At 35.6% G+C, this 13,278-nt stretch overlaps 1 protein-coding gene across 1 annotated transcript; it reads right to left on the bottom strand.

Annotated features, from left to right (window-relative positions):
• Positions 1-5,500: 5,500 nt before the first annotated feature.
• On the bottom strand, positions 5,501-12,891 carry LOC107365163 (uncharacterized). The gene is made up of 6 exons (XM_015932638.3): positions 12,755-12,891; positions 12,597-12,695; positions 12,400-12,528; positions 11,180-11,404; positions 8,380-11,124; positions 5,501-8,293 (listed from the first exon to the last, which is right to left on the bottom strand). Exons 3-6 carry the CDS (start codon positions 12,471-12,473, stop codon positions 5,581-5,583), a joined length of 5,757 nt encoding a protein of 1,918 aa, XP_015788124.2. The 5' UTR covers positions 12,474-12,528; positions 12,597-12,695; positions 12,755-12,891; the 3' UTR covers positions 5,501-5,580.
• Between the last annotated feature and the right edge of the window lie 387 nt (positions 12,892-13,278).

The following is a 13,278-nucleotide window of genomic DNA, read 5'->3' as shown; positions in this document are numbered from 1 at the left end:
AAAATACCGCTGATACTTATTTGCTATATTTCAAGGTCAAAATCATTCAAGGTCATTTGTCGGAAATCGCTCCTAACAATATTAGAGGTCAAACTAAGGTCACATGATAATTTTCAAACTCTAATAATCGTGCTAGTTCAGTCGCGTCACTCTATCATACGTGCTCCATGAGTTATCCACATTTTAATGTGAGAATTTAATTCACATAAAATGCACGATTTCCAGAGCTCATAATCCAAGTTCGGATTGTTCCGAAATCCAAAACTTTCTCTGGTAATTCAAAACTCATTCTAAAATTATTATTTATTCCCAAGTCGGCAAAAATTTGTTGAGAATTAGCACGGGTTATATTTATTTCAACGCGAACGATGATATTCAGAATTAACAAAAACTCTAAAAGTGTAAAGATCAGACATCTTGTATGAAATAAATATAACCCGTGTATTTCTCTCCCAAATCTACCAATAATTACTCTGACTGATATGGAACACTTGATAAAGTTATAGCTTCACAACATGAACTAATTACAATTTTGATCTTATGTGTCACTCCATGGCGAAAAATGTCAAACCCATATGTCTACTTTTTTCGCACTTTCGTCGTATGCTCATCATTATTGAGATAGTTATACTTTTTGTGTATCTTGCTGACCTGTGTGGCTTATCTTAGACTGACTCTCTTAACAGAATCCTTTCATAAGTTATATAACTTTTTGCAAGTTTCAAGTCCTATTGCATAAATATTTAGTGATATAATAATGAATCTGTTGTGTAGTGATCAAAATGATGCAAAATTTCTGAAATGCCTTTCAAAAGTGATCTAAAGGTCAAAGGTCGAATTTCCGAAAAATGACCTCGGATGACCTCCAAAAGTTGATCAGTTAATCTTTTTCTCATATAGATGTCTGGTGTTCAATATCAACTCGACAGATGTTTTCGTTCATTAGTTATGCGACCAACAAGAAATTTAAAAAGTGGTTTTTCAAAATGGGACCTGAGTTAAAAATCTTCACTTCGTTTCACTACGCTCCGATAATAACAAAAAAAACCTACATCCGTGCTGCTGACCGCGGTGAGATCATCAAGTTGATAAATGATCTCTATCAAGGATATTGGTGAAGTTTTGGCCACCTCTAAAATACTCAAGCATGCTTAATCAACTAATTTTCCTTTTTTCTTATACTTGCATAAAGTTTTTTTGCAGTTTTAAAGACTCTGAATCAATGCATAAAAAGTTCAGAAAAGGTTGTGGAAAGTTGAGGAAAATGCTAAAGTTCGGAAAATTTGAGTTAAAGTTGCAAAAAGTTGATCAAGTTAATGCATTATGGTGGAAAAAGGTTCGAAAGAAGAATGAGTGATATGATGATAAAGAAGAAGAAATGATAAGTAGATTTGAGTATAAAGAGGATGAAAAATAATTATTGATGAAGGGACCAGCGAAGGTGAATTTTAGCTTACGCAAAAAAACCAGCCCCTTTTTGGTGATAGAATCAATTATCAATGTCAATATTCATTTTAAATCAATATGCATTGCTCTCTATTAAAAAACCAATAACCAAGATAACAATTGGTTTAATCTAAAAATTAAGTCTCAATTTTGCTAACCATTTGTTATCTTGAAAATACAATTTTTTTAATAGAGAAGAAGGCCGAAAGCTTTATCTTTTGTAAGTCTAATCAGGCAATAGTGCTTAATATAATACACTCAGCCACGATTCTGGGGCTGGTGAAAAGAGGTGAAAAGCCATTGTGCATTTCTGTTTTTATTTTTGATGAGAAAAGATGAGAAAAGATAAGAAAAGATAAGAAAAGATGAGAAAAGATGAGAAAAGATGAAGAAAAGATGAGAAAAGATGAGAAAAATAAAACTAGGCCAGACGATCGTTCGCCAATATCGGAGCGTTAGTAACATATTCAATTCAAAGGGATCGACACTTCATTTAGCCTCTCTTCATTCACAGTTTATAATTCGATGTCGATCCCTCTTACTTGTTAGTTTAATCTTAAATTTGTTTGCTTCTCTTTCTTTCCCTTTTGCTCAATCTAAATTCTGGACAATTTAATCAATATGATTGTTCTCTCTCTCTTTTGTATTGATTGTGAACATCTAAAAATCTAATTACTTATTAACTGTGTTCAGGTGTTATTCGATTACGTATTTATCATATCAACTTAAATAAAATGGTTGACCCAAAATTGATACACAGGCTTGATTATAATTGAAGTTATTGAGAAACTGATCTCAGATTCAAGTTATCAGCCTCTATTCCTCATCCCTGAAGAGATGCTCATTCAGTCCCTCAAGCGCCATAGCTTATTCAACGTTGTGTAAAGTGCAAAGAGTGTGAAGTTTTATTGCTTAATTTTGGAGCCATATTATGCTGGCTATTAGTAATTCAATCTATATGAGAGTTATCAAATTACATCAAGGCCTTTAAATGAACTCTGAAGGCCAAAAGTAAAAATCCCGAAAAATGGCCTTTGACGCCCATGATTAAGTTTCAACTCTTCGAAATGCTCTTAATCATGCTTCGAATATCAAGTTGCTAAGCGTATTTGTTAATGAGATATAGTTGCAAAAAATTGCATTTGCACGAAATTTTGATTTTTTCGTGATTTGGGCATAATTTCGATTACTATTAGTGTTGTAATGACGAATATTTATGAGAGTTGTCAATATAGATAGAAGAAATTCAAACGACCTTTAAATGACCTCTAAAGGTCAAAGATCAAAATCCCGAAAAATGACCTCCGATGGCCAAGATGGTCCAATCAATTCATCTTCACAAGTTTTTAACATTCTATACAAAATTTGAAGATATTCGGACGAGTCATTTAGGCGCTAGCCGTGACGAAAGAAATCAAAAAGTGGTTTTTCAAAATGGCTAAGCTGAGTTAAAATCTTCACTTCGTTTCACTACGCTCCGATAATTATCATAAAGATAATGAAGAGATGAGAAGAGGAAGAAAAAGAGGAAAAAATCATTTTAAAAAATGATCAAGAGAAAGAAAGAGAAGAGAAGCGAAGAGTAAGAAAAGAAAGAGAAAAATAGATGAGGAGAGAAGAGATCAGAAGAGAAGAGATGAAGAGAAGAAAAAAATTATCATGTAAATGATGAAGAGATGAGATGAAATGAAGAGGAAAGGAAAGGAAAAGTTAGAGGGAAAGGGAAAGAAAAGAAAAAAGAAAGAGTAAAAAAATCACCAAAAATGAAGAGATGAGTTGAGAAGAGAAGAGAAATAAAGAGGGAAAGTGAAAAGACGAGAAGAGAAGAGAAAGAAAGAGGAAAAGATTTCATCCAAAAAGATAAGATGAGATGAGATGAGAAGAGAAGAGGAAAAGAGAGATGAGAAAAAAACGATTGAAATTCATTGGAATTGGCCTTCATTGAATTTCAATCGTTTTCACTTCCTGTCTTTCTTTTCCTCTTTCTTCTCTTTATCCAGCAGCCTTCTCTGGAACTGTGTGCCAGCACAAGTTGACCTTTTTCCTTAACCTGCAAATAATCAGCATCTGGTTTCAACATTTTAACAGCAACAAGACTGGTTCTTCCAGTTTCCCTGAGGCCGATTGCTTGAGCTAGAACAATTCGACCAAAAGCGCCTTCACCAAGAGTTCGTTTTATTTTCAGTCGATCAGGTGGAAACTCCCATCATAAGACAACAAGTCAACCTGTTCATCTAAAGGTACATTAGGGTTGTATGAATTGATTGACGAAGGACTCAGAAGGTCTGCAGTCAAGTATTTAGTGCGCTTTCGATGTCTGGCTACAACCAAGGAAACTATAAAAATGCAAGTGCAACTCACAAGAACAGTAATGACGAATAAAATGATGACGACTTTAAGAGCATTACTCAAACTACCAACCACTTCCAGGAATATTTGCCGCCGAATCGTTCCAACTTTGTTCGATATCCTACATTCATATTTACCTTTATCAGATATATTCAAGTTCTGGATAACTAAATGTGAACTGTCATCGACTGTATGAATATTTAGTCTATCGTTTTGCTCTATCACTTGCTCATCTTTTGAACATCCAATTGTAGGCTTAAGCTTTCCGATTGCGCCATAAAATAGCTCGAACATCGATGATTGGGCGAATTTGACTAAAGTTTTGTTCATGTTTGAGCTCATTTTGGTGGAATCGCCCAGATTATTGTAATCTTCTTGTTCTTAACAACATAAGATACTGAATCGCTCAACTTCAAAGAAGAGTTTGTATCTTTTGTAGATGATTCTTCGCTTTTTGCATCGACTTTCAATGTTGTATTACAATAGTAAGTTCCTGCTGAATACTTATCGATTTTCATCGTGATCAATGTACTCACTAAATTTTCACCCTGATTGTTGAGATTGTGGATCATTATTCGAGATGTATTCTGCAATTTATGAGTCAGTGTATGACATTTACTTTGGTACCAATCGAGTTTAGAATAATTCAGTGGCGAAGCTTCACACCTAAATAATAAATCATCTCCTACAATGTATTCAGTTGCATTGACTCTCAAGTGAATCTCTTCTGAACCAGAACTAGTCATCATGAAATACCTATCAGCGTGTTTGGATCCATGGCTATTGAAGGCTTCGAATCTATAGATACCGTCATGAGAGGCATTCCTTATGTTTAAAACCGATCGAAATTGATAAAAGTTTATTATTGACTCTTCGCCTCTTCTTCGTAAAAACCATTGATTAGTTTCCCAATCTGATTCATCATTCAAACGGTCATTGAATCCATTGGCTATTATGCGATTCGAGTTAGTCACTCGATTACAAGATGCGCGTTTACAAGGAAAGAAAGACCAAGAAATATTCAAAGGCTGATTGGCGATTGCATAGCAGTTAAGTGAATGCGAAGAGCCTTTAGAGAAGAAGCGTTGTGATCCAATGATCTCAACATGGGTTTGCTGTTCAGTTGATACTGATTTATTCATTAATGATTTGCTCGTGTTTTGTTGAGCAATGCTGAGTGTAGGTAAGGCCAGTGGCTTGGACTGATTGCTTCCGTTGCCAGTCTCTATCACCACCATCACCTTCTTTGAACCAGTCTGTTCAGAAACAGATTAACAACAAGAAGAATGAGAATTGAGAATTTCTCATATTGCAATGTACTAAAGTTCCAGGTAATCAATATTTAACTACATGAGTTTGGCCATATCAGATCATTCATTAAGAATTTTTTACTTTACAAGATTTTCAGTTAAATGACTAAAAATGGGAAATCATTCACATTATTGTGGTTAATACATTATGAATAGTATAATAATATAATGTAATTGCTGTTCTCGTTAATAGTTAGTGCGTGATACCATAAGCGTATGAGTATTATTTTCATTTTCACGAGCTAATATTTGGCTAATTGATAGCTACAAGTGCGACGTATGCGTTGAAAGTACATGTGTATGTGTTTGCCTGTTGTTTGAAAGCTTAGTCATCGCCATTCCAATCATGTAGAACTCGAAATTCTTATTTTGGAACTTAAACAATTTTTCACCTATTCATCCCTTTAATCAGTTTAATTATTATAAACCAGTAACAATGATTGTTTTGAATTATAAAGGCAAGTAGATATAATAGTTAACTGTAGGTTTTACAGCCTTTACATGCACAAAAGTCAGGTCCTGCACCACACCAACCATGAGGACTACAGCACTTGTGTGTTGGCGAATCTGGGTCACAGCCAGCCTCTTTTCCATTTATCTTAGGAGCTTTTGGTCCACAAGATCCTCCGAGACTAGCTCCATCTTCAAGCGTCCACCACATTTTCGGACCATACTTATAAGCCGGATTCTTTCTGAAATCTATGCAACCAGGGCATTTACAATGCTCAGCTGAACTTCCGCAGTAACCACCGTTCGAGCAACAATGAGAATTATCATCATCAGGGTTACAAGTTGGATAAATTCCTGAGATTTTTTCTATTTTTCTCCCACATCTGCCTCTTTTACCGTCAGGATCGTTAAGTAAATACCATGTAACCGGAACTGATGGTTTAATAGCACCTTCTAAAATTTTTCTTGGGTCTTTTCCAAAATCTTTACAAGTCGGGCAATTGCAATAATCAGGGCCAGTTCCACAATAGCCAAACTTACCACAGCAACTGTAACCTGGATCATCAGGATCGCAGACTGGATAATAGCCTTTGTAAAGTGGAGCTGATTTACCACACAGCCCTGCTTTGTCTTCGCCATCTTCAGATGTCCACCATCTTTTTTCGTCGATTGGTGAGCAAATGAAGTCAAATTTGTTAGGATCAGTGTTTTTACAAAGAGGTGCTTTACTGACAATATCGAGTAAAGTAAGGTTGCGATCATCAAGATCGATTGCCCACACCATCAGACCACCAACATTCTTATGCACAGCATATTCAACTTTGTATTTTAGGGATTCCTGGTTCTCAAAGCCTAGAAATATTTTTGTTGATGGGTTCCAAGCGTACGGTGTTTTCGATTTCTCATGGAATTTGACATTGTATCCATTTGATGGTGCATATTCAGATTCAATCTTATACCAAGGAACAAAATTTCCCTCAAATTTACCATTTACAGCCTTCGCAAGTCGCCACATACCGTCAGATCCATCAACTGGATCGCCAACATTTTTCCAGTATCTGCCATAGAAAGGAACTCCCATATTAAGTTTGTGCGGTAGCTTAGTTTTACAGGTGTAATATTTAACGGTCCAGGCTGCATTAGTTTTTCCTGAGAATCGTGATGGCATACCAAAGTATAATGGTGCTGGTGGCCCAGTATATGCTCCCCATTTCGATGCCCAAGCCCCAAAGTAATCATAAGTCATGATGTTTACAAAATCAGCATATTTGAGTAAACCCGGGAGGTCAAAACCTGGATCCAATGTCCACTGACCTGCAGCACCTGCGAATGATATCAAATATTTGTCGTTTCTTTTCACCTCATCAGCAAGAGCATCTAATAAGCCACGTAATTCTTTCATGAGAATCACATAATTCATTTTATCAGCTGGCACTCCTTCATTAGCACCACCTGTAACAGGATATTCCCAGTCTAAATCAACGCCATCAAAGCCCCATTCTGAAATAAGCTTAACAATAGATGTCATAAATGTATTTCTCATGGAACTTGAAGCAGCAATTTTACTGAAATATTGTGAATTTTCCCAGCCTCCAACTGCAAATAGTACTTTTACATGTGGGTAAATTTTTCTCAAGCTCATCAAGTGCTCAAGACGTGATTTGGCTCTATCAAGCTCTTCATCGATGTCTTTGCTGTTTTTACGATCTGGAGAACCAATGAATACTCTTCCATCTGATGAAATCTCTAAAAATGCAAAAATAACATGAGTTAATCTTTGCATCATCATTCCAGTTATTGGTCTTTTCCCCCATGATGTGTAATAACCAATAATGCGCTTTCCACAGCTTTGCACTGCAACTTTTATTGAGCCATCCCCATTCTCTGCAACAATTCGACTTGTATCGGTATCTCTGTCTATGTCAATGCCTGAACCTGATGTTGCAAGTCCTATCAAAGACAAAGTTTCACTAAACTCGTCAGGATGACACCCACGATCTAATGGCGGTGACTCTCTTTTTATTTTACCAGAGTGTGTGTTTTTACCCCGCATCAGTTTCGACTCTGCCTTTGTAAATGCTGCTACCCATGCTGCGGCTTCATCGTCCTTCAAACTTCGAGCTCGTTCACATGCTATTGGATTGACAGGTAACCAAACTGCAGCGTCTGCTCCAATTGTAGCCTCACGACCTTTATTTAACTCCATTATAGTTGATATCCAAGGATTGCGTCCTTTAAACATTCTCAATATACGAGCCTGGGAAACTGGAGTCAAAGATACGTTGGCGCGTTTCGCATGATCATGCTTGTTGTTGAGTTTGGAATTTTCAGCAATAAAACCAACAACGACTTCAGTCGATGATTCATCTTTATAACACAACATTTTCCAAAAGCATGCAGGAACATCGATTCCGCCAGTATTCGTCTTACCGATGGATGAGTGGCATATTCCAGTTGCCACTATTATTCTTTTTCGCTTTCCAAAGCATTGAACATGAGCTTCGAGTTGCGTCCAGAGACCTGAATTTGTTCGGCCATCTTGTGGTGCAGCATTGATATAGAGATTAGAAGATAAAGTGGCTTTGTGGGACCAACGTGCAATGTTAGCTGGGGTAAGATGGCCTTTATGCCATCCACTATCTTTGTAATCTAAATCGTTTGCTTGGTACGCTACTAAAGATGGGCAAGGGTATTTTTTGAACCTATTCTCTCGACTTTTGAAAAAGAACTCGTTGTAGCTGAAATAGACGAAAAAAAGTTTATGAGAAAACTATAATATAATAATATAATATCTGTTTTAAATTCTCTAAGTAATCTTAACCACCTTTTGTGTTGCCAAACATTACTTTGATGGAGCGCGATTGACCAAATCGGCAATTTTCTGCGTTTGTTGAAGAGTACACTGTAAACGACTACATGTTTTGAAGTACCAACTGCTCCAAGTTTATTCTTTGGTGTCGTTAACGATATCAAAACTTGGTTTGTTTTTGCACAGTCTTTTAGCTTGCATTCTGGCTTCGGCATCCAATCGAGTTTGTTTTTACCAATATTTTTACAAGTTATTGTTGGTTCAACTTCCTCATAACCTGGTTCACATTCGAAATCACATTTAGCATTAACTTTTCTATTTCTACAATCGTTAGTTGTAGATGGAATTATCGGATCTAGATTTGGGCCATGAACGTTCGAAACGGGACGAGGGCATGCGCCATTACCTTTATCATCGTCATCACAATCTTTACCAGGACGCTTACGTTTAGTGGCTCTTTTAGTGTGTTTATTTTTCACATCGCATTGACTTCCTCTCTGCTCTGCATCTCTATCTTTGTCTTTTTTCTTGTTATCTTCCCCTTTGCTTTTTGATTTACTTTGATCTGATTTTGATCTGTCCTTTGTTATTTTGTCTTTTGTTTTAAGCTTTTTCACTCCTGTTTTCGCTGCATTTTTTGAAATTTTGCCAGTGTTAGCTATAGCTTTACTAGCTATGCTTAATCCTTTACCAGCGATGCCTCCCCCTGGAATAGCCATTGAAAGCAAATCAAAAGTTCCTGATTGCAAGAACTCAGCTCCTTTTTTCTTGAAACTTTTAAAGTCACCTTTGAAAAGAGAACCAGCAGCTTCTCCGATAGTTTTGATGTCTTTAACGATGGGAATCTTCATTGCTGCATCTGCTGCTCCTTTGATGTCTCCTTTTATGAATTTTCCTGCTGCTTTTACTAGTCCTTTTCCAGAATCGATAATAGTTTTAGCAGTGTTCTTGATACCATCAACAAACCCCTTGCCGATTTTTTTGAAAGCATTCCCAATCTTTTTGAATATATTTCGCTTTCGTCGCAGTGAAACTCCATTTTTGGTTTTTTTCAACTCCACTGATGCTGTGGAGTCTTCATTTAGAGAGTTTTCAAAGCACCCATAAATATCATCAGATTGGAAAAAGTTTAGCTTGTCCAGTGATTCTAGATTAAAATCTAATGTACTTATTTTTTTGTACAAGATTGAATTAGCTGCTTGTAGTGTCAAAGTATCATCATATTCGTAAAAGTGACATTCTGCTTCACCATACTCATACGTAAGTGTATAAAAGATACACCAATCTTTGAGCTCATTTGAACAATAACTACTGCACTTTTCTTCACAGTCAGGCTCACAAGACTTGATTTCCCATCTGGCTTTCGATTTATCAAGACCAATGCCGTAAATTGCTGCATAGTAAGCAGAGTTTGACCAAATATCCGGATGTTTAACCATCGCAATCAACCCTTGTTTGGGTTTATTATGCATTGAAACTTGATCACTTGCAACTTTGCATATTTTTGTTATCGATGAATAACTTATTTTAGTGATTTTATCATTGATATTGATTTCTTCTAAGCAGTCCTCCAGATTTGCTCGACTCATTTCATTGTAATATTGTGTCATTTCACTTTCCACAAACTCAAAATCAGGTAAAAAATCGTTTCTAAGAAGAAAACGATGTAAACCAATATTTTTTTCAGGGTATCTCAACATATATCTGGTTTGATATTCCTTGGTCAATAATTCAGGCAATATTTCTTCAGTTGACTCATCCAGTCCATTAACGCCGATTCCGAGACATTTATCTTTCGACAAACAAGAAACCATTCGATTGATAACTTGATCTGCGATTCTCGATGCTTTAGCCATTACACTGTCTGGGCAAATCTGTAGTTTATAACTGAAAAGTTCATCTGTTGCCTCAGGGTAATAGCATTTTTTGCAACCAGTGATTGAGTCACAACCAACTGCACCGGAAGTAAAACAATCTTTTGAAAAGTAAGCTGAATGAGTTTCGTTGTGTTTTCCAGAACAAGGATTATCTAAAGTGGTGTTTGAGGCAAGTTTATCCAAATCATTTTCATCTCGAGTGAATCTCCAGGAAACATCTAATTTCTCAGATGGTATATCAGTCAAATTAAATGCTGTCAACCAACCATAGCTCAAGTCAATATAATCAATTGTTTTTACGTTACTATACATCTTGCATTCAAATGATTGTAAATTGTATGAAGCATGATTGCACAATTTGTCGAGTTGACAAGCTCTTAAACAATCACGAAAACTTGTTTGTTGGTCAATTTTATGATAGTGACCTGAAATGGAAGTATGGCGTATATAAAGCCAGCTCTCTAATACTCCAGAAGGTTGACTCATCAAAATCGTTTTCCAATTTGAATCACTTGTAAAGATACCAACTGTGCTGTTGAACATGTAGCATTTCAATGATTCTTGATCATAACTCAAAGATAGGCAACGAGAATTCGCTTCGCACAAACCAAAACAATCTTGAAAATCAACATTCGATGTTGTATTTGATGGAATTCGGTCCAGGAAAATATCTTTCAAGTAAAGAAAAGGTAAATTCGGACATAAATCACAAATTCTGACGCCATCATCATCCCCAACTTGCATTATTATTGATTTATCAGGATCTAGTTGAGTACACTTCAACTGTGTTGGCGTTGCAATAAAATCATGACTTTTAAGAAGCAGATATTTCACGAAATTCTCAAAAGATCCTCCTGTAATCGGTTCAATATCCTCTTGTTTGCTTCAATCAAGAAAATAAACTTTAGTTTAGTTCATCATAAAGTACTTCAACTAACCGCTCTTTGGTTTCACAGCATTCAAATAAGTCTCCTTCAGGACATGGCTGGCTACTTTTGAATTCAAGATCAGCTCGACAGCCTCGATTCTCCCAAGATTTAAATTGGCAACTAGACCACCAACATCTCTGTTCTTCAGCCTTTACAGGCTTCTTCTTGAGAGGTGGGCCAGGACAACAAAAATATCTATGTCCATCGTCACAATCTGTCCTTTCGTGTTCAGTTCTTTGCAATGAAAAATATACATAAACAATGTATTTTATAATAAAATGTAACTGTGCATGTAAATTCACGGGACTCACAGGGCATTTACAGGTTTTAAAATCATTTTTTTGATTTTCAACTCTTATACTGGATATCTTATATGGATATACTATTATAATAATATAATAACATAAAATACTAGATATGAGTAATTTAATAAGTTTAAAATCTTGTCCAAACAGTTCAAGTGAAAACGGCTAAACCGGGTTAAATGTCAGGCTGTCGGGGAATGGTTGTTCTTGTATAATGAAATTGACCTTAGACGAATAAAACACTGTAATTCATTCCGGGTCTTGTTTCATCAGGGAAAAAAGTTTGCGCTAATTTCTAATCAGAAATAAGTTAGGTTTGAAAATCCTAAATCCGAAGATCCTTGACTTTTTTCAACAAATAAGACTTCGGGCTGAATGTAGACTTTAGTTCAGATGAATTGTGGTTATTCAGTTTAAAGTCTTATTTGTTGAAAAAAGTCAAAAATCTTCGGATTTAGGATTGGGATTTTCAAACTAAGCTTTAATTACAGCTATGTGATTGCTCTGACTAAATCTACTTTTTGATTAATCTACCTAATGTATCTGTTCTATCATGATATAAAAATTTCGCTTCTTAATAAATAAAGGTTCCTAAACTAAACATACATGTATATGCATAAAATAAAAGAGAGATGATTTCAAATTTCGGGTGATTGGCTCACAATCTCTTTTGATAAAATAAGCAAAGTTTGCTTAGCAAACTGTCGGACTATTTCTTGTGAATACCATTCAATCTTTCTTGAGGTAAATTCAACTGAGCTATTCAAAGACCGAAAGAATTTTTTATCCTTCTGATGGGGATACAATCAGGTCCGCATTAACATTAAATGTCTCTGAGACTTAATTTCTTGATTGAATATGCCTAATTCGATACTTTTATTTCCATTTATTGCATTTCAAATCATCGAGTTTCTCGATACTCACAAATTATAATGGGCACAGCCAACAATCGCCCAGCTATTTTTCTGGCATCCAGTCCACCAACAGCCATGATACATTGGCTTATAAGTCGTTGTTGATGAGGAAGTTGTTGTTTCTGAGATTGGTGGACCTCTAATAATTCAAAATCATTTTCACTATTTAACACCTTAATTGAAACATTGAAAATTAAATAATCATACTCATCTGTAGAATCATCTGTAGAAAAATCTTCATCCGTCAATTTCGGGCAGCAAAAATATTTATGGCCATCTTCACAGACCAACTTGTCTCTTTCAGTTCTGTAAAATGTTATGTTTATATTAATCACTTTCGTTTCAAGTGAACTTCTGAAACTTGCCTGTTGTAATGAGCACATCCCACAGCTTGCCAAGCATTTTTCTGACACCCAGTCCACCAACAGTCTTGAAACTCTGACTTATCGTCTCCTGAAGGCAATAACTTTTCATTTGCATATCTAGATGGTTTATCGGAATTTAACCATTAATATGTGATTTTTTCTTTGACTTTTGCAAGAAACTGCACAAAATTAGGTTATATTATTATAATATTTTTATAAAATGGTGAAATAATTACCCTGTTAAGAGGCATGAAAAAGATGAATTAGTCGTGTAACTTTTCAAACAATCATGGCGAGCAATCAACTTACCGTTACAAGAAAGAAACAGCCTAAAAAAGAAAAAAAAATTGAACCAGCAAAGATTGAAAGTTGAATCTTTTGACTTGTGGTTGATTTTTTCATTTTTAATTCTGAAAACCAGAACCATAACGATGAACAAAAATCACTTGGAGAAATTTATTTCAAAATACATTATTTTAAAGAAGTTGCAAAGTGTAAATATGAACAACAAGTGATTGAAATTG

Source organism: Tetranychus urticae, chromosome 3, assembly GCF_039701765.1.
Source record: "Tetranychus urticae isolate SD_2017Ah chromosome 3, NJAU_TeUrti_SD_1.0, whole genome shotgun sequence".
Taxonomy (NCBI): Eukaryota; Metazoa; Arthropoda; class Arachnida; order Trombidiformes; family Tetranychidae; genus Tetranychus; species Tetranychus urticae.
This window is presented reverse-complemented; position numbering and strand designations above follow the sequence as displayed.

Bases quoted from the DNA above. Each gene is read 5' to 3' on its own strand.
- LOC107365163 (XM_015932638.3), bottom strand. From the start codon at position 12,473: ATGTATCATGGCTGTTGGTGGACTGGATGCCAGAAAAATAGCTGGGCG. The intron at 11,405-12,399 runs GTGAGTATCGAG...TTCATTGCAAAG, and splicing joins GGCTGTGCCCATTATAATTT to AACTGAACACGAAAGGACAG. The intron at 11,125-11,179 runs GTTAGTTGAAGT...TCTTGATTGAAG, and splicing joins TGCTGTGAAACCAAAGAGCG to CAAACAAGAGGATATTGAAC.